This window comes from Polyodon spathula, chromosome 16 (assembly GCF_017654505.1).
Source record: "Polyodon spathula isolate WHYD16114869_AA chromosome 16, ASM1765450v1, whole genome shotgun sequence".
NCBI lineage: Eukaryota > Metazoa > Chordata > Actinopteri > Acipenseriformes > Polyodontidae > Polyodon > Polyodon spathula.
Genome location: NC_054549.1, coordinates 12,239,194 through 12,267,051, shown reverse-complemented (window position 1 = coordinate 12,267,051; position 27,858 = coordinate 12,239,194). Strand labels below are relative to the sequence as shown.

The following is a 27,858-nucleotide window of genomic DNA, read 5'->3' as shown; positions in this document are numbered from 1 at the left end:
TGCTAGGAACTGGGACATGATCACACTTACCCTATTCAGGCCGTCCTGAGTGTGAAATCCTGGAAAACTTGAATTACAGTTCCAAATAATGTTCTTGTTGAAACAGACGTGTGTTGTTATTATTATTATTATTATTATTATTTATTATTATTATTATTATTATTATTATTATTATTAATACAGAGACACACACGGTACATCTTTTGCTTACATTTAAGTAGTGCTTATGTTTTCAATGAGTGGCAGGCGAAACTGTGTGTGTGTGTGTGTGTGTGTGTGTGTGTGTGTGTGTGTGTGTGTGTGTGTGTGTGTGTGCGTGAGTGCGTTGGGGGGCTCTTATTATATTGCATATGTTTTACTTTAAAATGACACCACAGACGTGTCAGTCCGGCAGGCTGGTGGTTAATGAGAGTGGGGAAGACGCGCAGAGAGGCAGAAAGACGCTGTGGAGAATGATGCTATTCTGATAAGCTCGACCTCTCTCTCTCTCTCTCTCTCTCTCTCTCTCTCTCTCTCTCTCTCTCTCTCTCTCTCTCTCTCTCTCTCTCTCTCTCTCTCTCTCTCGCCCTCACGTAAGGTGTATGTCTCGACTTCTCGAGCACATTCAGCCAAACGCAGTCAATCAGTTGCGCACATTGGCGTTTAACAAAAGTCAAACTACATCCCAACTGAGAGTCGCAATCAGAAGGACTAGTGCTGGAATCATTTGAATGAAGTGGGTGTAGACATTTATTTCACTTCACTCAAACCTATTATTATTATTATTATTATTATTATTATTATTATTATTATTTTATTTAATGTGTTTATTTTGGTTAAAAAAACAAAACCCTTAACACCTCTGAAATCGGGGAGACGGCTGGGACTTGAGTGATGGTGCTTTATGAGCTTTTACCCTCTCGTGGTTTTCTAGCAACACTGGAATATATTTTTTTATCGTTTTAAAATGAAAGTTTAAATGACACGACTGTTTGGGAGTCAAAACGGTGTCTAATAACACTGTTCTGATTTAAAGGACGACTTGTATCTGTTGAGGACCAGCTGCGCTGAGAAGACTTTAGCGGAACGATGCAACTGCGTTCTTCCAAAACACACTGACAGAATCAGAACTCCGAAGCTGAATCGCTCCTACTTCTGTTCCTTTTGTTGTTGTGTGTGTGTGTGTGTGTTTTTTTTTTGTTTGTTTGTTTTGTTTTCCGTTCTTGTGGCTAAATATATAATTTTAGAGATAACTCACACTTGAAGTCGTGTCTGGTAAAACATCAGCATGTTCTTACTAGCCTTTTACACGGAATAAAGCGTTTTACTTACCCCTTTTCTGTGGGTACACCCAAATTCGGGAAATATATAAATGGGTGACTACCTGAAGAACTAACCCCGAAGAGAAAATGCGGATAAAACAGTTCATAGCACTAAGGTAAGACAAATTTGAATCTATCTTTATTTTGTTTACTGTATTATTATTATTATTATTATTATTATTATTATTATTATTATTATTATTATTATTATTGTATCATTTCTGTAAAGCAACTATTTTGTATATACATAATTTAGATACATATTATAATTAATTAATAGTTGCTAAACAACATTAAATAAATTAATTTGTAATTTGGCCCAAATACAACCTAAAAAAATAAATGAAAAAAAAAGACCTATGTACGAATTATAATTTGACATTGCTTTTGGGTGGGGTAAACAAGTATAAACTCAGTGCTACCCCAAAATGCATTATTTTCAAAGTATTCTAGCAATATAGGCTACAGTTAGGAACTCAATTATAAATCCAGTTTCGTGTCAATGGCTTGACAATGCATTATTGCTTTGTTGCTTTTAATTTAAATTATCGTGTTTCTCAAAGCATCCGCATTTTGATGTGATAGCTACGCCGGCATTCACAGAAGCTGAGAATATTGAATTGTGGAGATTTAATGCATTTGGACGCTTCATAGCTTGTTTTCTTTAAAGAATTCTCATGTACACAATTACTATACGTTTCCACTGGGGGGCGCTATTTTCACACGCTGAACCCAGACCCCCAAATGGATTGAAATCATATAGAAGACAATATAGCCTTCTATAGTCATATAGAATGACAGTGCTTATAAGTAAGGTATGTCTTGTGTACAGGCTGTGGATACTGTATACATTACTGGAATATTGACACAAACATATTGGACACGCTGGAGCATATGCGCCTCAAGCATGACATACATATTCATTATAAGCCACACTGTGAAAAAGAAGGCAAAACTAGGTATGTGTTGGTTTTCCACTTGGATGGTCAGAACGGTTCCTCTCCTTAAAGACTGCACAGCACTTGTTTCACAGCGTTCATTGCTGTATGTATTTATTCAGCATTCCGTATGAAGTTTTCATTTTGGTGCACATTCTTATTTTTTATTAATACTGGCACGGTCTTGAAACCATTCATCAATGTATGTCTGTTGCTACAGAAGGATCATTCCTATGTTCGTAGTTTGCCTTTTGTTTGAGTGTTTATTGATTCAAACGTCACAATTGCAGTGTACAGAAACCCTTGGGTATTATGCTGACACCCATGACTTGATTGCATTCATTTCTCTTCAATGCCACTCAAGCGACTTGTAGTTTACACTTAAGCTAATACTCTACTACTATTACTGCTAATAATAATTTTTACTATAGACTTACATACCGAACAGCACCAGCATAGTGTTGCAATACAGCATTCATTTTAAAAATTGGGTATGGGGTGCTCCCGAGAATTGCATCCGGTAAAGGGCACTCCATGTGGAGTACAGGATGCACCCTATAGCTTGGAGTTCGCCGGTTCGAGTCCAGGCTATTCTACTGCTCGCCGTGGACGGGAGTTCCCAATTGTCCGATTGGCCAGAATGGGGAGGGCTTAGGTCAGCCAGGGTGTCCTCAGCTCACCACTCACCAACGACCCCTGTAAACTTGCTTTGCGCCTGCAGGCCTGCCTGCAAGCGGCCCAGAGCTGCGTGATCCACTGACGCTGTAGCTCTGAGGTAGCTGCGTGGCGGGGCTGCAGAGTGAAAGGAAGGGGGCGGCTGTTCGTCTTCATCTCTCCCGAGTCAGAGCTGGGGTTACAGCGGTGATCCAGGCTTACGAATTGGGCATTTCAAATTGGGGAGAAAATGGGGTAAAATACAATTGCCGATTCCAAATTAAACAAACAAACAAACAAACAAACAAACAAACAAACAAACAAAAACAATTTGCTTTGATATATCTATCGCAATATATTGAATATTAGGTATGGTTAAGATGCCCACTCATACCAGCTTATCATGTTTGCAATTGCCTGTTGTATAACTCCATGTCATGCTAAGTGAATACAGTACGCGTTCTGTACAGTTTCTAGACTCTTGTAGAAGCACACTCTTTATATCCCCAGTAGCTGCTGATTCCAATTGCTGATATTTGCTTAAAAAACAAAATACAAAATCAAAAAAGCCAGTATAGGCTGTTAAAAAAAGAAAGAACAAATCTAAATAAATAACAGATTACAGCATTTTTCTTTAAATGATTAACATGAAAGATAAAAAATCAAAATAAATACATTGCCACCTTAATCTGCAAAGTATTTCAATTATGATGACACTACGTAATTATGGCTGTTGAAAATGTTCACTCCTGCTGACTAATGCTCTTAAAAGACCAATGAAAGAGAAAGGGGTTTAAGGGCAGACACACTAACGAGCAGTGTCAGTTCTGCATTGCTGCCCGCCAATAGACACAACTTGCTTGAATGTAGATTGTAGCCAACAGCAGACTTTACGCACATCTTGTGACAACTAAACCACCCAAAGGTCCACACAATGTGGGCCAGCAAGCAAAAGGAGCAATGATCTGGAAACTGAAGTTTAATTGCAATGCAGGAGACACCAAAAGCTATGTTTACTTAAATCTGACATATTCCAACGTTTTCCTTTCCATGCAGTATGTTTCAAGATAACTGAAATGGCTGTGTAGTGGTATCAAATAAAGCACTGTTACTAAACTGTAGAACTAAGGAGATACACACACACGCACATGCGCACACACATGCATATGTGCACACTCACACGCACATGCACACACACTCGCACATGCACATACGCACACACATGCGCGCACACACACACACACACACACACACACACACACACACACACACACACACACACACACACACACACACACACACACACACACATGCACACGCACACACGTACACGCGCACACACACGCACGCACTGCACACACACACACGGACACGCACTCGCACACGCACTCGCACACACACACACACACAGACATAATAGCTGTTTAACCTTTTAGTGGCAATGCCTTTTTCCCTTTTATCCACTTTAGGCACTCCACTGCATTCTAATAGTGTGTGTACCGGGACCCCAGCCCCCAATATATATATAGTTCAATATCTGTAGCTGCCAATGATATAGTCTGCCACAGCAATAGTTCTTTCATGGGTTATACAATTATGGTATAATAGTGGTGTTGGTAATTTTCAATCTTTTTGGAAAGGCATCCATTGTATTGTTTTTCATTTAGAGCAAGAGTTTTGTAGTGTAAATACAGCCAATTGGCGCATGATAGGTTTACAACATTATAATAGTTGATTTGCAGCCATATGAATAGCAAACATAATTAAATCTGTCTATTGCTGTGAGCACTGCAAACCCTCTCTGGTCTTTTTTTTCGAGAAAGACAAGTTGCGAGTAGAGTGAACGAGCACAGGGTATGTTAACACAGGCATGTCATTTCACACAGCGTAGGAACACAGCATGGCTTCATACGGTTTTGTTACTGTATGCTCCTTCAGTGTATAATGTATGCTATCTGATGATCTTCTGGCAACAGCATTGTTCACATCCCCACATCACAGTCAATGCGGGACCAAACTAGGATCCTTTACGCATGATACATTGTTAATGAACAGAATGTTCTGGAGTTCATTTCTCTGTACGCTGCGAAGGTCTATTGTTTGGGCTGCAAGTTACAACTATAATCTCTATCTCAGTGTGCTAAAATGTTTTTTACCAGACTATCAGCTACAACTGAGAAATATTGTATAAATGGTTGAAGTAACACAATGTACCTGGTAAAGCTTTACTCTTTATTGTCTTTTTTAATTGTTTTATTACCCAATATGTAATTTTTTAAAACAAATTATTATACATTTTTTTATATTTATTATTGTACCCTAACACACCTGTCACTTGTCAGTGCAGGTACTTGATCACTCCAACTTTTTTTTCTTTGGAAAAAAATGTTATAAAAATGTATTTTGTGATTATAATAGGAATTAACAGATCGAGTGCCTATTTAGAGACCTTGAATACCGATACTGGGGAGTTTAATATTTTTAAGCATGAAACTTCAATTCTATGCGTACTTACAGTTTACCGTTTTGCACTGATGGAAACTTTCTGTAAATATGAATCTCTCTCTGCAGGATCCAATATAATGGTCCTGTCAGTACAAGAGCCACAAGGGGATGCTTTGTTTGTCTGTCTCAAGAACATGAAGATCTGGCTTTAAAAAATACAGCCAGCACCAAAGCATGCACTCTATCATTTTCTCCCTGCATTGATCCTGCACAGATTTCCGTGCTGTTGGCAGTGAGTGAGCGCTGGCTTCTACAGTTTGAGAGCGGCATTGAGGGCCATCATTAAATCCGAGTGAGATAAATAAGAGGCAGAGCTGAGCTCTGATAGCATATTGAAAGAATGCACTGTTATTCTGCTGATGTACAGTGGTGATCTGAGCGTGCAGACAAAATACAGTGTAGAATATACTGTGCTGTCTACAAGTGGAACACCTCAAACATTCAGTGTTTGCTAGCTGGCTCAAACTAGAGCTCTTAATAATGTACTGATATGGTATTCAAACACCCACGCAATGATAATTCATTAAAACATCCTTTATACATACAACTCAAGTGAAACCTGCTGAATAATGTTACGTTAACATATTGAATGACGTACCGCTTCGTAGTTTTCTAAATACTTAACTGACAAAAATTGAACATTTTGACATTTCGGAATCTAACATGAAATACTGTATCACTATTATGGCTTCCTGTAGACTTTTGCGGTATCATTTTGCAGTACATGATTACATGGTGTTAAAATATCTAAATTATGTTCATATAGTTTATTTTTGTTTAAATGATGTCTCAATCCTAAAGTTGTAGGTGATTCTAAACTTTTGTCCATAGCTGTAAAGTTGGGTACAGAATGATGCCATGAAAGATGATCACGCCATAAAATCTAAAAGCTTTTTTTAGAGCAGTTGCTTTGTAGGTATCAACGTTAGATTTAATTCTGTATTTCAGAAAAAAATTCAAAAATCCATGCAGAAGATGCAGATAATAGATAAGATTCTTGATAATAATTTGTATTGTGCTTTTGCAATCTTGAAGGAATTGAGCCCTTGTTCCATAAATCACTTTTTTTTTCTTTTAGTCTAGTCAGAAAAGCCATTACGGTTGAGATTTTTCTTTCTCTATTTGACAAATGGGAACTCAGTGTTTTCTCTATTATTTTAAAACTACAGTATGCCCTAAGTTGGCACTAAAATAATTTGCAACACTATAATGCATATCTCAGTGGAATCAACAGAGTCTGCATGAAATATTAATAATACTGTAACAGCTGAGATTTGCTCACGAGCTACGCAGATGGGGGAACGAGAGAAACGCAGGAGTCTTAACGAGTTTCTGCATTCTTTCTATAATTCAGATGGATACTTACTGTGAAGGATAATCAGAAAGTATAGCAAATGCTAATTTCCCTGCTAATTTACGGTAGATGCATTCTGTTTGCTACAGACTGTCATTACTGCCTTTTTTCAGTCTCAGACGGCAACTCAAACAGACATCATTAGAATTTCACATAAAACATTTGCAAATGCAATCTCGGTTTTACACTGGAGTGTCTGAATTTCCTTGGGATTTTATCTCTGTATTAAAAAATCTTGCTCGAATGCACCTCTAGTTATTGTATCCTTCGGCTCTATACAGTAATCAAACCACTGAAACAAGGATTTTGGTTTGCAATCACTGTCACTGAGCACACCTTTTTTCCCATCAGCGTTTTCCTTGCAAGATTTGAACTAGTTTAACCCAGCTATTGTGGCAGCATGTCTCTTTTCATATATTCATAGATCAAACAGTTGGTTGTATTAATTTGTTTGAATAAGCTGGTCCATCTTAAATGCATCTTGTTTACTAGATGATCCTTTAAAGAGTTCAATAGAGCAGAAAGAAATGAAGCAAGCTAAGTACTGTAGAGGAGAATTGAAATATTGAAGTAAGGACTTGCTATTTGTTTTCAGGTAGGTCCTGGGGAACTGGGGAAGATGGGTCCAAATGCTGAAGGAATAATAATAAAAAAAAACCTGTTTGTGAATTTTAGTGCTAGTGTTGATGAGTTAAGCATATGTTCTGGTAGGTGCTCCATGCAAACTTCCCCACAAGCCAATGTTGATAAATTATATGCACTCAGAGACCATGCATGCTACGCAGTCTTGAATTTGTGTCAACTGAGCATGAAATTGTAACCAGAAACTCTTTCCATTTGTGACCTAAAGCAGATTTAATCCCAGTCTCTCAGAGATGCACCTCCTAGACTGCATTACAGTCTTTATTAGCTCAGATGAGTAGAATAGAAGGTTAATGCAAGTGTAGCATGGTAGGGGCACAGGGATTGGATATTGTAAACTTATACCTTTTTAAACGTGTTATTGATTTTCAATTAAAAGAAGGTGTGCATTGCAGCATTCTAACCTCGTCCTTTGTCTAATCCTACATTTTAAAGCTTCAATGACATGTTGGTGAAGCTTGTCTCTAGGGTGATTCTTGCAGCAAAATGGTTTAGTTTCATTATAGTTGAGTGACTGATGACAGTGACTTGCTTTGGATTAATCCCTCAAATGCAAAACAAGAGTAGCTGCCATGCACAGATGTATACATCTGCTTACCGCAGACAAATTGTAACACGCTGCTAGAAATATAGGGAACCACTGTTTGATGAGATGGGACCATCAGAAACAATATTTTGGCTCACACTTACAAGATATTGTGTCAATCATTCTGGCTTTTTTCCCCCTATAAACATTAGTGAACCTAAATGTGTCTGTATTATTACTGTATTATTCCAGCTTTTCTTCAGGGAAAATTGTTGGAAACTAAAGGGATCCTTGTGAAAAACAGGAGGAAATCTGTCCTTTGCATTTCTTTGAGTTTCTTGATCATTGAAAAGTTTCATTGTTCTGGGTGAATTTCCTCCAAAGAAGTGTGACGTCGTCAATCTTATTGAGATGGGATTAGTGAAACGGTCACCGAGCAACCTGTGAGTTCTCTAGCAGTGCCAAATTCATAGAATGAACATGTGCAGCCTTTGAACAACTCTCCAAAAATAAGATCAAATCTAGAGAAAATAAATGCATAAAGAGAATGCAGACTCAAATGCCTGTTCAAAAGCCTAGCTACACTTGAGTTTTCACAGTATTTGAATGCATTAACATTATGTTTGCTAACATCCATGAAAGTAGTGTTTAACTTCAAAGGCATCAAAAAAATAAATGCTGTCATTATAGCTCTACTAATCTGCTGTTGTGCTGCTTGATTAACCAGATTTTTATGCAAGTGTCAGTCCCCTCACAGCCCTCTATGACTGTACCTGAATAACAGTGGAGATCAAAGGGACATGTCCCAGGTCCTGTGACATAGGCCAGATCAGAGCACTACCCCAGCAGGCGGAAGATCACAGCACTGTGCTTTAACTGGCTCCCTACAGGGTCTCTATATTCCAAACCCGAATCTTGTTTCCTGAATATCAAACCATACCGAGGACAAGCTGCTGTGTGTGGGGGGGGGGGGGGGGGGGGTGTTGAAGAGCAGAACATCTGAAACAAACACATTTCTGTCTCTTGTGCCACACAGATGTGAAATGTATTTTGTGTTGTTTTTTTTGTTTTGTTTTCTCTTTAAATAATATACCGTGGGGTCATTTTGGAAGATCTCTTTATATGGTAGATTTTCACTTAACGCACATCGCAGGCAAGTCACCAGACGTGACCAGCATGTGCCTAGGATTGAAGTACGCATGATAGAGCAATGAAACTTAGCAACAGTAGATAATGAGGAAGAGGACAGTGTGGGTGGCATGGATTGGTTTCATATGAGGCACCGTGGTTTGTAACTGAGCTGAATGTGTCTGGGGCTCAGGTCATTACAACAGCAATGTATACAAGGTGCATATTTTTGTGGCTTTCTGATACCAAGGATCCCTTCGTTTTAAAACTGCATATTTGCTTATTCTGGGCCTAGCACAGCCTTGACACCCATACTGTTAACAAGCTGTCTTTAAGTAGAGCCTTTTGCTCTTCATCAGAAAGCCATTTTCTAAATGCAGAAGATGCACCGGTTGACATTAGAAACCAAATTCCATTAATTTGGGGTGTTATGAATGGTGCTGCATAGTCTGAACTGGGCTTTGGCATTTCTGGAGCTAGTCCAAATACTAAGCCCTTGGATTACTGTCTCACTCTATGTTGGTGACCACCTATGGAGCTTGATTTGCAAGCCTAAGCAATGTGCTGTCATTGTGCAGTGGGAGATTTAACTCATGATGCAAATTGAACTGATCGGCATACTGGACACAAACTTATTAAATATTTGATTTTAATTTGAAGTACCATAGTAAGAGGGAGAGTGAGAGACCCACATGCTAGCAGTATGTCAAAGCTATTCTTACATCACACCGAAGGATATAGAATTGGTCACCAATGCAATTGTGACAGCTCCCTGGGATGTAAGCTTGAATAACCCGCGGATTAAGAGAGATTGTCTTTTACCCTAGTGGGTAATGTGCTCGCTTAGCAACCACAAAGATTTTGGTTTGACTCACAATCTGATAACCTTGCTGTACTTCTTTATATTGTAGCTGGTGTCTGGTAGACTAGAGGTGTCCAGGGCCTGCTGTGAAGGAATATATCAGCCTGCATGAAAACACACAAATACGTTGCTGAATACCGATGGGTTTCCTTGCTAAAGTAGTCCCTATTTCAATCATGAAACTCATGCAATAGATTTTTTTTTTATTTTTTACTTTTATTAAAGCTTGGACTAGACAACACTACTACTTCATACATATTGTTACACTGCATTCTTTGGCCTTTTGAGGTACCCCTGCCCAAAAATGAGCTTAGGTAGGGGTGGGCAGGGGGGCAGGGGATAGCTGACCTCCCCGTTAGACAAAATTAAAGGAGGTGAACTCTGGCGCACAGCAGGGATGTAATGGATAGAGGTAAGATATAAATCCCTTGCTGCCGGTCATTGGACATATCGTTTATCGAAAGGCAAATAAGATACCAGCTAACCGGCTGACGATTTGTTCTGGTATTGATAACGTACATCAGAAAGTTTGGTTTGGCCTTTGCACAGCAGGGCTGGACTGTGGGAACAAGAAGCATGAGAAGAAAGCCTCCCTCTCTGGGGTTTTAAGGCTAAACTGCTTTTTCGTTTCTGGGTTTCTTCTACAGAAGGCATCCAGGCCAAGCAATCCTTGTTTCATTCGAACATCATGATATTTTTACAGTGTGCATTAAAAATGTAGTAACCAGCAAGTTATGTCATACCCATGTTTATCTGGGTGAAATGCCAATACAATGAAACAAGGGATGGGGGGGGGGGGAAAGCAAAACGTTGTTATAGACAAGATTGCATTTGAACGGAAGGCAATTTCAAAGTGCCTCAGTGATGCTGAAGATAGACTACTGCTCCCCTGTCACCTGAATGCTTGACAGCCCACGAGCAATTTAATGTAGCTGTTCACTTGAAGCAAATCAAATTCAAATTGCCCCATGATCTTCAGACCTTAGTATCAGAAAGGGCTTCTGTGTGAATGTTGATAGCAGACGTTTGTTTTTTTTATCCAGATTCCCACAACTTATTACAGAAAGTAGGCCACCGAGATACGCTATGCTATTGAGAGTCAAAGGCTTAAAATCAGAACCTCTGAAGAGTTAATAAAGATAGTAATTCGCAAAACGAACCGCAGAATTGGAGTAGAAAATGGGAGGCTTGTGGAGCGAGGAAGGAGGATGGGATACTTAAAAAAGTATTAGCTGAACTGGTAGCCACGGACTGAGGTTTCATGAGGTGTCTATTATATTTGTGTAGCCACTGGCTATATCTCGTGACCTAATAGAAAGTCATTGAAAAGGGTCTAGTTTAAATGTTCAAATATTGTTCAGCATTATGTGCCCAGCGCATATATTGATTTCATATGTTTTCTTCTTGTTTGTCTAAATGCATGTTTCTATGAAAGCTTGTGGCCTTTATTATACATGCTGAACTCCTTGTTGGATCGATCTCTAGAGGTTTACAATGGTGAGGGAATGAAACCAGCTCATATGCATTTTGATAACAAAGGGTTCTCTAAAACACCCCCAAAACCCCACACTCTGGCTATTAATAGATCTGTGAGCGTGAGGGAGGATAAGATGAGATGTTTTTAATTCTTTCAGCAGTTTAACTTTATAGCACAGCTACAATACGATAACTCATGAAACAGCGCGTCGTATACAGAAAAATGTATACGTAACCTGTGCACCGCAAGCAAGAGGCAAAACCACAATGCAAAAGAGCCGGGCTCATTTTCCATCCAGGGTTTTAGAGCTTTTAACCTCCTCTCATCTCACCGACAGGGGACTGGGCAAAATCTGTAATGGCAGTGTATCACACAACGCTGCCCATTACATACATATATAAGCAGTACATGCAGTACTGCATATCATATTACTTTACTTGCTTGCTGTTTTTGAGTGGAATTACCTTTCCTATTATCTGGAGCAGCGTGTAGTTTTGAGATCTGCAGTGTTGAGAGGGTTAAGTGGAGATTTCAGTTTGAATGCGAGAACTAATAAAGCAGTTGCAAGTGTAATAACAACCCCTCTCCACTTCCTGCAGTACATGTGTTGCATGTTTGCCCCCAGCCTGTATGGAAATCATGCGCTGAGAACACAGGTTATAAGAGGGAACCTGCGTTGAGCTTCTTTCAGGCTGAAAGAACAGAAAGGGATTCAAGGCAGGCTGTCTTAGATCACAGGAATAATGTGCAGAATCATTAAACATGTAATGCTCAGCAGCATTCAGGCGGTGATCAAAGAGGCTGAAGTGTCACATGGAGAGGAAGACCTCACAGCCAGATAACCTACTGGCACGGCCACCGTGCAATCTGTTGAGGTGAAAAACCTGGCTGTAAATTTAGACCTTTTTTAATGACTCCTGCTTCTGTACGTAGGACCTGTATAGCAGTCACTAAGAAGGTACAGTATTACCTGAAGATGCTGGGCATTAATACTCCTGCTGTAATATGCTATTGTGTAGAATTCTGTTACATATACAATATACAATGAAAAGTATATATACTTAGGCATTCAGAAAAATGTGTGTCATATCAAAATAATCTGACATGATTCGTACCTTCATAGATTAGTCATAATTGTGCCTATTCAGTGCTGATGACAGTTAATAAGCAAATTGCTAGATTGGTACTGCAGTAATCAGATTTTATTTATTCATTAAACAAATGTAATATTAACTCACTTATAACACACTACAATCAAGAATAAATACAGCTTTTGTATCCAAAAAACGTTGTGAAATATATGCTGTATTCAGTAGAGAGTGGGCTGGAAGCAAGTCCTAGTGGTGTCTAGGTAACAGCAATGATGCTGAATACAGATAAGTTCTACATCTTAAGACTGTGTTGCTGCCGTGTTACACTGTAGCTAAACTCATACCAGCACAGCATACTTTGTGTTTTCTAGTCATTTAAACTGCTTTAACCCTTTTATGTCCCTATTGCAACCTTGTGTTTTTTTGCTGTAGTCATTTTTAAAGGACAACATGTTTGCATTGTGCAGGGATATGGCAAAGTCTTCACGTGTCGAAGCAAAAACATTTGACTTTTAGGCAGCAAAGATTCAAATTCTTTTCCCCCCTGCTTTGCTTCACACATCTGTCTGGTCTGAGAAGTGTATTTACCAGTGCTGTTCCAGAATACATTTCTATCTAACAAGTTCAGTTCTTGGATGCAGTTCTCATTTGCAAGATTCAGTAATGTTGTTTTTTTTATTTTTATGTTTTATTTATTTTTGAGTTGTAATCAATGCCTATTTGAGTATAAGGCTGTCTGGATCATAGCCAAACAATTGAAAACAATGCAGATGGTGGAGACGGCTCTAATTGATGTATTCTTTACCCACTTGATATGAAAGCACAAATGCACAGCATTAGCAATATCTAGACTGGACTGGACTGATAATGCTACTCATCCACTTTTATCATCCAGTGAGCATCTCAATAACATTCTCTGCCTCAGGGACTTTATTTGCTTATCGCATATAATGAAATTACAGTCGTTATGAGTTATGAGGTTTTAAAGTATGCTTCTGCAGTTTTTAATTTTCATGTTTGTTTTTTTTTTATCTGTATCAGCTGTGACCTTTGCTGGCCCCACCTGGTCTGTAGTAATCGTACGATGAAGGAAATGGGACCAGCAGAGTTCAAATGTGATTTCCTTGGAATCAGGAAGTACTCATAAAGGAACTGGAAACTAGGATTCTGCTAGCTAAGATAGTGCCTAGTGGATTCTGATGCACCTCACCACTAGAGGGAGCCAAGATGCTGCCATCTAGCGAGAGCAGAAAGACATGTTTCTCATACTTCGCAATCAAACACAGAGGGCAGGTGCTGTACAAGCCAAGCCAACAAGCCATCGATTCTCTCTTACTGTCCCTTTGGATATAGTGTGTGGGTGGGTGTGTAGGTGTATAAGTGTATTTTGACAGTGGAATATATCACTCTTTGCTAATGGATAACACCCACACTGGCCTTTTCTTGTGTGTCTAAGTAGACACACACAAGATGACCCAAAGGAACAAGTAGCTCCCATGTTTATTTATTTATTTATTTATTATTATTTTTAAAGCACGGATCACTTTGGCATGCAGCACATCCCACTCCTGTCTGTTGCAGTATTCTGTATGATTTAGAGCTGTTTGATTATATTAACTTTTGGCATGTTATTGAGACTTCTACAAATGTGCAAAATTATATTTCACCCATAAACATTTATCTTGGCGCTGTTTTGTTAAATAATATTATTTATTTATATATATTTATTGCTTCGCTTGCACTTTACCCATCCAGGAATGCTGAGAAATCAAAACCGTAAGCAGGTTGCTTGTTTAATTTGCCTGTATAGAAGCACCTAGGTAATTTATGGGTATGATTACATTTTAGACTGAGCCAGCATCGGAATATACTGACTAAATACGGGGACAACAGAATCACAATTTCCCCTTTGCTTTTGACTTTTTCATAGAGCTCAAAATATAAGTTAGCTGTGCAGCATCCAAAAACGAGTACTTAAGATCGATCTTTCTTTCTTTCTTTCTTTCTTTCTTTCTGGATATAGTGTATTATTTACACCCCTGTTCTTTGAGAACAGAAGGAGCAGATCTTCAGGATTCACTAAAGCATCGATCTGTGTAACAGTCTTAATCTTGCCAGACAATGTGTGAATTGAGATGACAGGTCACCAATGCTGAGAAGCCATTGCCAAACCAATGATGATAGGGTGCTAATTAATGAAAGCCACTACTATTCAGATGACTCCGTCCAACCCCCCAGTCTCCCCGAAAAAAAAAAAAAGAACTGATGCCTTACGATTGACTGGAAGAGGGGTGAGGATTGATTGGAAGAGGGGTGAGGATTGACTTGAGGAGGGGTAACGATTGACTCAAGGGGGGGTGGTGACTGGCTCGAGGAGGGGTGAGGATTGACTCGAGGAAGGGTGACGACTGAGGATGTCCTAAAATGGACACTGTACATGTAGAAGTGTGTTAACTATTTAAAATGCTTTTAATCATGGTCCTCAAATTGGCATCCTAGGTTTGACCTTGTGAGTAGACTATATTGCCAGGACTTTACATGAAAAGTGAACATATTATATAATTAGCTGATGCACTATTGCACTACTAATATGTCATTGTAGATATAACTTAATCTTATCTCATTACATCCTATTTCATATGGTATTTTAATAGTATTATTTGCACTTACTGTAAACTATTTTGCATTTCAATATGCATTGTAACCCTGTACTGCCCTGTAACACCTTGGATAAAGGTGCCTGCCAAATAAATAAATAATAATAATAATAATAATAATAATAATAATAATAATAATAATAATAATAATAATAATAATAATAATAATAATAATAATGAACCAGCACCAATATAGTAAAATGTAACACAATAATAAATGCGTGCTTTAGTAGATAACTGTGAATTTTCTGCTCCTATGTTCCTATTTTCCCATGCACTGAATTATATGTACAGTGTGATGAGGAACCCATGATAAGATCAAGGTATGTCACTGAATCAGAAGCTGTGCCCATGCTGAGTCACACAGTAATCTGATTTCAGACAGGCGTCTAAAAAGATGCATGAGCTTGGTTTGTTTTCTTTATATGTGTTTACAGTATATCACATTTCTTTCTACCATGTCTACTATAATATTGCATGTACTATAATAGACCGGTAACACTGTAGTTTAGGGATCTGTTACAAATGATTAGAAATAATAGCAAAAAAAAAAAAAAAAATTGGCAAAAGTGTATAATAAGTGTACTGCAAAAGCAAAGCAGCCCCATACAACTGGTGAGACAGACATATAAAGACAGACAGGCTGTATCCGTTACAACTGATTATGAACAATAGGAAAAAAAATGGTACTAACAGTCATATTATTTCTAATCATATTCTGTAATTGTTAATTGCATAATTAATAGCATGTTTATAGCTTGTTTAAAATAACTTATAATGGATACCTAAATTAAAAAGTGTTACCTAAAAGACCTGGTGGGGTTGAATTGCAGTTTTGTTAACGTTTCTGATAATATAGGCAGTTTATATAGATATAATTATTCAAGCATGCCTACTGCAACAATTGAAATACTAATTATACACCCATTTATCTTATATAGACACTAAGTAGATATACTCCAGTATGAAAACAGTATGACAGTAACCATGCATTCACTGTTCTTTCCCTTTTTTTTGCCTTTGCAGTTCAATGCCTGGCTCTAGACGAGGTGGCCCTGCTGGATGTCATGCTTGGATTCTACTAGCGATGATTCACCTTACCATGGACTTCTGCTCCTGTAGCCCTGTAACTCAAGGCTCAGGACTCAAACTCATATCAAGGTCTTTGCCCCGGCACAGGCTGCCTCACAGCCCCCTGTGGAACTTACAGAACGCGCACCACTGGAGAGCCCTCAGTCCTTGGTGGAATAGAGCTCTTCGTCCTGAGCTGCTGCACCACAGGAAAGAGGAGCAGGCACCAACACAGAGGAGTCATAAGCACAGAGGATCGTTACTTAAAGTCCTTCTTTGTAAAGAATGCCAGCCTAAATATTCTTCTAGTAGAAACGCAGACCCTTTGGTTTCTCTTCCAGCCAGAAACTCAGCTCAAGTGACCTTTTTGAAAAGGCCCAGGAGGCAAGTCAGCAGCGTGTGGGATAGTTATGACTATACCCCGGAAGGGTGGACAACAACAGTGCCTGAATTTATAGAGTGGGGACCGACCGGGGAAGATGACACAGGCATGGGGGAGGATAAGCAGGAGCACAAGACAAACAGAGGGGCCCCAAACTCCACTACGTTTAGAAGAACCACAACCACCACCACTGCTTCTATGACTACAACCAAACAGTCCTCGGTCACAACAAAAATGAGTCATGCAGTGATCACAATCTTCCCAGGGAAACAGATGACAACGGAGTCCAGGCATGTCCGAGTAATTAGCGAGACAGCTAGACCGCCCAAGCAACCTATAGACACAGCAGGTACTCCTAAAATTCCACTGAGGTAACAGCTGCCAGTGTTGTCGATTTAGGCAAGTGCATTTGCACAAAGGCTGGAGTACATGAACAGCAACATATTTAGGAATTAATCTTGCTTCGACCTTTTACTTTTGTTTACTTATTTATTTTGCTGCATTGAATCTGGTTCTGCTATTACTTTCAAGGCTTCCCAGATTATTACCTTTATTGACATAGAATTGTAGCCTGGGTTTTTTTGTTTTTTTTTTGCTCCAATTTGTATTTGATCCCTATTTTTAATGTATGAACATATTTTTTTAAATTCATATTGAATGAAAGCAGTGTTTTTTTAAGGGAGGGGTGAGGGGGTGGGGTTAGGGTTAGGGTTATAACTATGACTCACATGCCCTAGATAGAAATTTGAAGAAGACCTACCTGTACTTTTCATCAAAATACTTGAACAACCCCTGTATTTGAGTCAGAAAACTCACAAGGTAGATTATTTATTAAAACAGACTAGGCAACTATACTACAATTAATTTATACTGCGTTCTTTGGCCTGTGGACTTGCCTTTCGAGGTACCCATGAATTAGCTTGCAGATAAGTGGAGAGGCTGGCCGTAGGGGAGCCATGGGCAGGGGGGCAGGATAGCTGCCCTCCCCATTAGACGAAACCAAGTAAGCACAGAGGTAAACTATAAATCCTTTCCTTGACGATCATTGGACATAGTGTTTATCGAGGGACGAATCAGAAACCAGCTATTTGATTGATTTCGTCTGGTGTGGGAAGCGCCTGACATATATTTGACGTGATTTTAATGAATGTAAATTGAGTTCCCTGCCAGAACCATCGCTTTGCTTAATGAACTACAGTGGTCTGCAGGATACCCTTGAGAGAATGCAGTGTGTCTGTGGGGCTTGCAGGCATGTTGTGTTTCAGATAGCAGTGACCAGCACTGAGGGCTTTCTTGTTTTCAGCTAGCCGGGTTGGTTCATGATGCTGGCCAGGAGCAGGTTGAGCTGAACAGCTTTATTAAAATCCCTTTACTGCAATGTCTGTTGTCTCCACTCCTAAATGAGTCTGTTAGCAGTAATCCTGGTCTGGGATTTTATATACAGCTATGGCCAAAATATTTGCATCACCCTATAGATTTAACCAATTTTGCTTCATGACGTCGAGGTTTTGGCGTTAGCTGTTCCTGTTGGGTCGAGTAAGACTCCAGTAAATATTTGTTCTAAGTCCCAACACCAGCTCACCATCAGAGGCTGGGATTATAAGCAAGCTTCTTAAAGCAGGCCTTCACAATGAATTCAGGGCAGCTTTGGAAAAGAGTCTGTATTGCAAGTAATGGAACAACCATCAACTCTTAAAAAAAGTTGTTGTATTTTTTAATGTTGATGCAGCACCCTCTTAAAACTGTGCAAAGCTAATTTTTTAAAAAGTTTTTTATTTTTATTGTACGGTCTATGGATTCTAATTCAAATTAGATTTGCATTGATCATTTACTCAGTTAATCCAGCTCTTTTGCCAGGTTGTAAACTAGCCATAGTGATTTTGTTTAAGCATCATCAAAAATTGATTTGGGAAGACATTGCTTTATTACTTTGGTGCTGGAACAAAATCACTGCAGTCAAATAAATTAGATTTAGCAGCAGGTGATTTAGACCCTTTGCCTCTTAACAGACTGATGTGTCAGATATTCCACACTTACAATCTCTTACCTTTACATTGCTGCTGCATTGCTCACAGTAATATCCTCTACACAGCAGCACTTTATTATTTTTTACATTAAAAGGTAGACTTTTACACATCATCCAATGATAGCTATAGCAGGAACTGCCCAAATAATTCAAAAGAATAGCTCTGTTTTATTGTGCTCCACAACATGTAATATAGTGAAAGCGTGCTAAAGCATAGGTAACCCTTATAAAGCCCATAATAAAGCAGAAAGGATTACCTTGCCTGAGATGTACAGTTGTGCAAGAATTAAAAAGCTGTATATGAACTACAGATCCAGTGAACTAACCAAATTAAAATTTGGGCTCAGCCAGTTCCCTGCTAGTGTCTTTAAGATTTTATGGTAACCCTTTACATTACGTGTCAGTAATTACTGTGTGCTTACATAGTAGTTACTTAGTAAATACATGTGTTCTTACACAATTACAATGCTACTATGTATAGTTACAATGTATTTAATGTGTACAGTTTTTTTTTGCATGATATAACCCTATCCGTAAACCTAACTTTAAACAGAACCCTAACTCCTTTTCTGATACAAATGTGTGCTTACATATGTCTTGCAAAAATATTTACATGTTAAATACATTGTAACTATGCATAATAACTTTGTAATTATGTGTAAATACACATGTATTTACTAAGTAACTACAATGTAAGTACACAGTAATTAGAGTCCCAATGTAAATGGTTACCGAGTGTATCACTTGCAACGTGTTAAGCATCCAGTAGGTGGTGTTGATGTATATACTGTACAGTAACCTACAGCTTTCATCTGTACAGAGATCCATTTGGAAGAGAAGTTATATAGTTACAAGTTATGAGTTTATATGTTATCACACAATCTCTCAAACTGGGGGGTCAGTATCACATAATATGCTACCCGCTGAAAACTTCTGCTTTTTTCAATTTTCTAAATTATAAGTATAACGCTTTCTAAAATAAGAGAGCAATCGCAAAATAGAGCACCACATAAAACATGCCATTACAAACTGGATGACAGCAGGTAGCAACAGCTCCATTATCAATGTTTGTGACACATTTTCAACACAGGAGAGCTATTTACTGAGCTTGTATGCTGGCAATGATAGGCTTTGGCAGGAAAATAACAGGACAAAATGGGTCAAACTGACAGTAATAAAAACGGTCTAGCAAGTGGATAGGACTCTCGGAAAGAGAAAGGATGAGATTAAAATAGCCAGGAAGAACACACATCTTGCATGTGTCTGCATTTACGTAACAACAGCCACTGGGGCCTGATTGATCATTAGCTTTGAACGCCTGTGCTCGATGCACTTTGACTTTGATTGGCTGTACCTTCTGCTCCTCTCAAGTGTAAACCTGAGAGCTCAGAAGTGCTGATACCACTGGGAAGACTGCTCATGACCATCCTTAACTTTTAGTCACGTAAAAAAGCTAAGAGGCTGAGCTTCCAGAAAGAGGCAGTATGTGCTTCATGGTGACACGTTAGTCGTTGCCAAGAATAATAATTCTAATTTTTAATTAGGGGCTTGTAAGCGGATTTGTTGCAGAAAACTTAAACAGGCAAGCAATCCCCCAGTAGGGGGCCACACACTAGTTGTTCAATTAGAGGACTAGTTATGGGTCTTTTGTTTGAATGTCAGATTATTATTATTTTTCATTCCTTCTAATGATAGCACCCTATTCCAATTAATTATTGGAGCATGAGCTGAAATTAGAAGTGTAATTGTCTAAAAGAAGAGAAAATAGCAATTGTTTTTCATTTGGCAGTTTGAGCTGGATGTTTGCCACTGAAGTACTCAATATATTTGCTGACCTGGGCCAAGTATACAACTAGATCAGAGAAGTCTTTTATATACGTCTTTATTGAATTACACATTTGTTAAACTTAAAGAAAAAGACGATCAATTTCTTAATTCTTATCATCCTCATTAAAGGTCCTGCTTTCATTGTGTTGAAGATATGTTGGTTCTTCGCTTGTTAATTTAGGATTAACAATTTTATTATCTGTTGTCTTTAACAGGCGCACATACATTTGTTCAGTGCCTTGTCCTGGTTTTAAGTTTTTAAATCTAGAACTATTAAGGAATACGTATGAGCGCCGTAGAAAAAAACAAACTCCATTATTCCTCAGTCTGCTGAATTAAGAAGTCAGCTACTATATGGATTTTTATGATCTGACTGCCATGCAAGGGAACAAATAATGCTTACAGGGAGATGTCAAGAGAAAGTCAGGCTGATTCCTGCCAAGAAACAGAGGTTATGGCTGATCTTTTATTGAGAGTGCAGCCACAAAGAAAAAGTGAAAGGAAAGACAAGTGTTGTATTATCCAGGTAGCACCATAGCAGATGTGTTAAGTCCCGTTTAATGCCCATTTCTGTTTTTGAGATGTGTTATAGCCTCACATATCAGACAGCTCTGTGTTCTTGTTAAATCTGAAACACAGTTCAGACTAGCAGTAAAGTCCATACAGAAAACCAGCTCTTATATGCTCTAGAGGGGAGATTTATATATTTATAAAATATGTGAACAAATAAACATTAGAGTCACATGTAGAACTGAAACATTTGTCAACACAGCTAGTTGTATCTTGTGCCATCTTTTTTTCAAATAAAAAAAAAAATTGTGACAGATCTAATAAAATAGATTGATGAATACTTGCTTATCTGGTCTTAGCGAGGATGCACCACAGACAAACGGCAATCCAAGAAGGAGTTTCTTAGTTCTGAACATTTTTATATGTGCACAGGTATCTTGGTTGAGCAGCAGCTCCACTTTCTTTCATTGACACTCCAGCAGTCACAAGGACACTCGAGGGAGCTACCAGTAGCTCACTACAGAGATGCTAGTTACCACGGCAACCGGAAGGAAAGGCCTGGATTCTTGTTGTTGACAGCGTTGCACTGTTAAATAAAAGAAAAAAAAAAAACAACTTAAAGCAAACACTAATACAGACACATATTGTCTGACAGGCAATTTACACAGTGGCCACGTTGTAAACTTAATCGAATGAAAAGACCCAGTTTGCGGCAACGCTTGTAATAGGTCTATGCAGTTCACTTCAGGGCCAAGCCTTTTTTTGGTTTTGTTTGTAGGTGTTGACAGCAGATGCTAGTACAAAGGTAATTTAGACATGAAGTGTGTTCTCTTATTGATGTGGAAATCTCTAGACAGTTCTTTGTTGATTTATCCCTACACCTAATCCAACACTTTGCGATCCAAGGTGATTGCATTGTAACTTTATCTATAGTGAGAAAGCAGTTCAGCTAATTGACTCGCATCTTTCAAGGCTCATTTCTTAGTCTCGGCTCAGCAGAAATGACAAAGAAAGACATTTTGACACAGACATTAATTGGCAATTCTGAGACCAAAGAGAGCGTTTCCCCTGTGGAGGAATGTGCGTCGGACCTCTGCACACTTCAGCTGCTGGCTGACACATTTTCCATACTAAATTGATAACATTTGGCTGTTTGTTTTTGAGCATCAAGGGTGTCCGCATAAAGAGTATTAGTTAATATGAATTGATCATGCACCTGCTTTTGTGTTTTTATAGGAAGTGCATTAATCCCCATTTTTTGGTACCAGCAACTGGAAAAGTGTTTTATTGTGATGCTTATAACTTTATATTTATACATCCAGCTGTTATTTTTTGCAAACATTTAAGCTAGTTTATTTCAGCTAGTGGTTGACTTGAGATTGTCTGATTGTGGGATAAAATAAGTATTATTCATGGCAACAAACATGAGCTCTAAAACTGTACATATGTCAATACATTACTGACCAAGTGTAAAATGTTACTAGACTGCAATTAAAAATTCAACCGAGTGGAGCAAACTTCAGGTAAGATCATTCTGTGCTTAATAACGCTCCCCTTTGAAGTCTGGTACCATGCTGATGCAACACATAAGCATTGTATTGGCACGCCCTTGAGAGACCACCTTTCTCATGCCCCCAAGCAAAATGCACTTTCTTTTTGGAGGGCTGTGTCTGCTTCCATTGGCCTCTCATTGCAATCAACGTCAAGGCTCAGAACGCAATGGAGGGTGAAATGACAGGGCCCTTATTCCTCGTAATCTGGGTCAATCAATTCAAACAAAAGCCCCTGGAAAGACCGCAACTCAAACAATGTCACTCACAGGACACAACACCGCAAGCACAAGGTGAAAAAGGATTAGCTTTCACAGGAGCAATAGAAATACTCAAATGTGACTAACTAAAAATGATTACTATTAGTATTGTTTCTACACAAATAACGAATGCTGTCTGTATTCCTTTGAAGTCTATTCTATTCTATTCTACTCTTTATATGTGTACTTGAAGCATCATGTTTGACTGGCACCTGTGCATGGGGTTGTGGGCGCAGGTCTAATAGACCTAAGGGAGCGTGTAGCTCAAAGACTCCACATGCTTTAGCTCTGTTCCCATTGGCTAGTTTTGGGGATCTCTCGACAGCGGAACACTCACATGTGGTTAGTGCTAGAGGAAGTAGAATGAAGGCAAGAAGAGTACGAGTTGGTTGATGGCTACAGGAAGAGGGGCGGAATTGTAAGGAAATAGTATAATAAGGCTTAGGGTGAATTAGGAACAAGGCACTGCCCTCCAATTATGTTTTCCTAATAAGTACACATTGGCTTTGTGTATTGCACCCCTTTAATCAGCAAACCTGTACAGCAAAGGTGTTTGAAATCACAGGCCACTGATTCGGCTTGTAAGGTAAAAGTCTTTCCTAATATAATAATAATAATTAATAATTAATAATAATTCCTAATAATTCCAAAACTATATAGAAAAATATATATATAATATATATATATATATATATATATATATATATATATATATATATATATATATATATATATGTAAAATACTGCCAGATAAAATGTTTTACTTATTTCAAGAATAGTGCCTGCTAATTAGAGAGAAAGGGGAGAAGGAGCAGAACTAGGCTGTACTTTCATTCATCTTCGTTTCGTACAAAGTGATGCGAAATTAGCAGTGCATCATATTAATTAGTCACAAATTAGCAATGTTTTACTCTATTGACATTCATTGTATCTGAAAGGTACCAGTTAACAAAAGGCAGAATTTCCACTGCCAATTGCCCCATGGCCAAACAGGTTTAAGACCAAAGTTAACATGTAACATGCACAATCAGTAACACTTTATGTTGTGTCTTTAATTACTGTGTATTTACATAGTAGTTATTTAGTAAATACATGTGTACTTACACATAATTACAATGTTATTATGCATAGTTACAATGTACTTAATGTGTAATTTTTGTTTGCATGATATAACTCCAACCCTAACCCTCACCCTTTTCTGATACAATTTTGTACTTACATATATTGTGCAAAAAGATTTACATGTTAAGTACATTGTAACTATGCAGAATAACATTGTAATTATGTGTAAGTACCATTTTTTAAAAATTATGTACAGTAGCTACTATGTAAATACACAGTGATTGGAGAGACTTCTTATAAAATGTTACTGTTTTATCTTCTAAAATGTGTTTATCTGAATGTCCCTGTCAATGTTATAATGGTACAGCCACTCTACCAGTTAGGTCTACTGTATCACAGCTCACTTGCATTCTCCTTGCATTCATTGCTTTTTTATTACACACCGGAGATTTGAATGGTTTTGCTGTTTTTGAAAGCTTGGATCTTGTGTTATGTCCTACCCTTTTTTTTTGTATTTGTTTCCAGGCCTGGCAGTTCACCAGATTATCACAATCACGGTTTCTCTTATCATGGTCATCGCAGCTCTGATAACAACACTGGTCCTAAAGAACTGGTAGGAGAGAGACCCTTCATCCATCTTTTTTAGTTTTTGCCCCTTTTAAAAACTTCAGTAATATAAAAACATGATCACAATACATGTAAAGATGCATCTTTAAAAACAACAATATCAGCCACTGCTCTTGACATGGTTTTTGTGCTCGTTTATTCATTTCAATGAAACACACGTTTGCAATTGGGTTTCGAATTTGTGCAATTAAGCTGTAATTGCAGAGAAATATATATTTTGGAATATTTTAACCTCCAATGTAGTTAAAACAGGCTTAAACCTAATTGTTTTTTTTTTTCTTTAGCAGGAAATAAAGTGATGTTAATTGATTTTCTTGCCGGCTATTTTGCAGCTGTGCACAGAGTGGAAACGGACGACGCAGCAACCACCAGCGAAAGACTAACCAGCAAGAGGAAAGCTGTCAGAATTTAACTGATTTCACACCTGCCCGAGTTCCCAGCAACATGGACATCTTCACGGCCTACAACGAGAGCCTGCAGTGCTCCCATGAGTGTGTGAGGACAGCAGTGCCGGTCTACACAGACGAAATGCTACAACAGACCCCTGTGTACAAGACAACCTTTAATGGAAATAGGTGAGTATCCCTTTAGAGATGATAACCCTCTGGGTACAGGAAAAGGTGTTATAAAATTATGTATTTATTAGTTTCAGCACAAGCGCTATCTAAAGTAATTCAACTGGGGTCTGTTAGAAAGAATGCGCTAAGGATAAACAAACAGTTTTGTTTTTTTAAGACATTGTTAATGAAATCTTACCTTTCCTGTTACACATTTCAGATCGTTTGGTGTAATCTGTTGGTAAGCCCCGGGAGCCTGTACTGTTGCAGTGGTGTTTTCTTTGCTGGGTTTAGGTTGAGTAAAGATAAACTTACATGATATTCTCTGCTTAAACAGACTGTTCATATTTTTTTGTGTGTATTATTGGTGCAGAGATTTGGAGGGTAATCCCATAACAGGTTTTACTGTCAATCAAGGACAACTCACTGTTGCCCCCAAGGTACAGAAGGAATCAAGAGATATTGTCCTCCAGTTTAATAATGTAATCATGGTCAGACAGACAGATCAGAGTAGTGTATCTTCTAGTTATAAAATTAAACCAGCTATCTTGATTGATATATGTAGCTGACAGCATAGGACAGGAATGGAATATGGTTCCTAACAGAAGTTGTAAAACGACAATATAGTGGTGTAAAGATTTGTTTTTCAGTCCATTTCATCAAATGTCTACATTTGTATGTGTTGTTTCATTTGGATTTTAATTTATTCATGTTTTTTTTTTTTTCACTGGGCTCCAAGCGTTTGGTTGACATACTGCCCTGCGTCTCTTTATTGAATCGGATCTTAGCATTGTTTATTTTTATATTGATGGCGGTCTTATCTTGAAACCACATCAGCACCTGGTAAAAGTTAAAAGATTTTTTTTTTTTTTTTTTTGTTTATAAGAAAACAATGCTTTGTTGTAAAATAAAAGTAGTTGCCAGTATGGATTCAACTTGGTTCGTAGTTATGACTCAAACAAAGCACCCAAACTACATTTCTACATGCCACGTAGGACATTTCTATACCCTTTTAAGTTATCTTCTAACAAAGATAACTTGCCTTTAGAGCATAACTACAGAAGGCATTCAGAACAAGCAAAATAGGATTTCCTTCCAACCACAAATTGAGTTATATCCTGGAACCAGACCTGCTATGTAGAAGTATAAATCCATTTGCACACTCACTGTTTTTCCAGTAGCATCTCATACTCTTGCCACGCTCATAAAACTTATAAAGATCCAACTTATATCAGGTATATTCTGCTTGAACCCTTGCAACATATTTTATGTGTGCTATTCCATCTTAATAGGGATTAAAGCCAGATCTCATACTCACTGTACCTTAGAGCAAGTTCGTTTATATTTGATGGTATAAAAGCTGGGATAATAAAAGCTTCTTGTACTTCATTAAGCTTAAAAAAACCTCTAATGGTGTCGGTATGCTTCAGATATTCCTGGCAGGTCACTAAGCTTAAATCCAGTTTGAAATCATGCTTATTGTATCACTGTGTTGGCTTTGTGATCTGTTCTGTAGCAGAGATCTGTAGGGCAGAGATATTGTATCTGTAAGCTATCTAATGATATAATTAAATTTTGTAAGACCCAATAATATTTTTTTTATTGGAGATTAAAAAAAAAAAAACCCAACAAAACAACATTGAATATATATATATATATATATATATATTATATATATATATATATATATATATATATATATATATATATATATATATATATATATTTATAGCAAATCTAAGGTTTCTTTTTTTTGGTGACAGGCCTGCTTATTAGGCCTGCATGTTGTGTGTTAAGTATCAGCTCGCGCAAGCCCATTTTTCTGCTCGCTGCAGACCCTCGCCTGCTGAACGGCAGCTTATCCCAGTGGCCTTTGTGTCTGAGAAATGGTTTGAAATCTCCTGCTGACTGGCCGAAGTCCCTTTACTTCCTGTGGGCGGGGCAAACTACATGTTTCTGTTTCCTGGTACGTACAGCTATTCATACATTTTCTTACCCAACCCAACCCCATCCACCATTTCCAAGCCGTCTCCATGCATTCAGAACACTCTGACACTAAGCAGGGAATCCTTTTTCTTTTAGCCCCTGATATACCTCTCTCCATTGATTCTGTATGTTCAAAAAATAATACGTTCCCTTCGCATGCATATAGACCAGGCATTCATAATAAGAACAGGTTGCTTCCCTTTAGGGGGAGAAACCAAGCTGTATGAGATGCTGAAATAGGCAGAGTCTGCAGTCATTAAACTTGGAATGCATTGATCATCCCCCCAACCCCCCACCCTGAACTGATAACTCCCACTTCAGATAATTCACAGGATAAGGTAGGGTATTATCAGAGCCTACTAATGTGGTATCAGTGTTGTTATCATCATTACAAAAATCATGGTCTGTTGTCCATTTCTGCATGGGCCTGCTTTGTAAGTCAATAGAGGTCTAGTTTATGATTTAACACAATCTGTATTATTATTATTATTATTATTATTATTATTATTATTATTTGTTAGTAATGGGATTGTATACTTAAAATCTCTGCACCAATTGTAGTCAACTGCAGTATAGAAGAGACCTTCTGTATCTTAAATGCAAATCTACATTTTAACTGTTTTCATTATAAAGCTTCTGCATATTGAAGCATACTGACAGTACTGTGTAACACTGTGTGAGGTCAGCATGTTGTGTTTTAAGACACTGAGCACTTATATCTGTGTGGTATGGTAAATAGCACCCCTGGTTTTCAAAGATAATGGTATATACCGGATTCTGCCGAGTGAATGCCATAAAGTTATAGCTAAGTCAAAAATGTGTGTAGGGGAGGGTTGGTGGGGGCGTTGGCTCATGCAGGGGCGAA

The 27,858-nt window shown here is 38.2% G+C and overlaps 1 protein-coding gene across 1 annotated transcript; it reads left to right on the top strand.

The window, feature by feature from the left end:
• Positions 1-761: 761 nt before the first annotated feature.
• Positions 762-27,270, top strand: LOC121329223 (adherens junction-associated protein 1-like). Its single transcript, XM_041274701.1, has 5 exons — positions 762-1,417; positions 16,162-16,937; positions 24,349-24,436; positions 24,783-25,025; positions 26,843-27,270. Exons 1-5 carry the CDS (start codon positions 1,389-1,391, stop codon positions 26,913-26,915), a joined length of 1,209 nt encoding a protein of 402 aa, XP_041130635.1. The 5' UTR covers positions 762-1,388; the 3' UTR covers positions 26,916-27,270.
• The last annotated feature ends 588 nt before the right edge of the window (positions 27,271-27,858 follow it).

Coding starts and splice junctions, on each gene's coding strand:
- LOC121329223 (XM_041274701.1), top strand. CDS start 1,389: ATGCGGATAAAACAGTTCATAGCACTAAG. Junction 1,418..16,161: donor AAACAGTTCATAGCACTAAG/GTAAGACAAATT, acceptor TTGCCTTTGCAG/TTCAATGCCTGGCTCTAGAC. Junction 25,026..26,842: donor ACAACCTTTAATGGAAATAG/GTGAGTATCCCT, acceptor TGCTCGCTGCAG/ACCCTCGCCTGCTGAACGGC.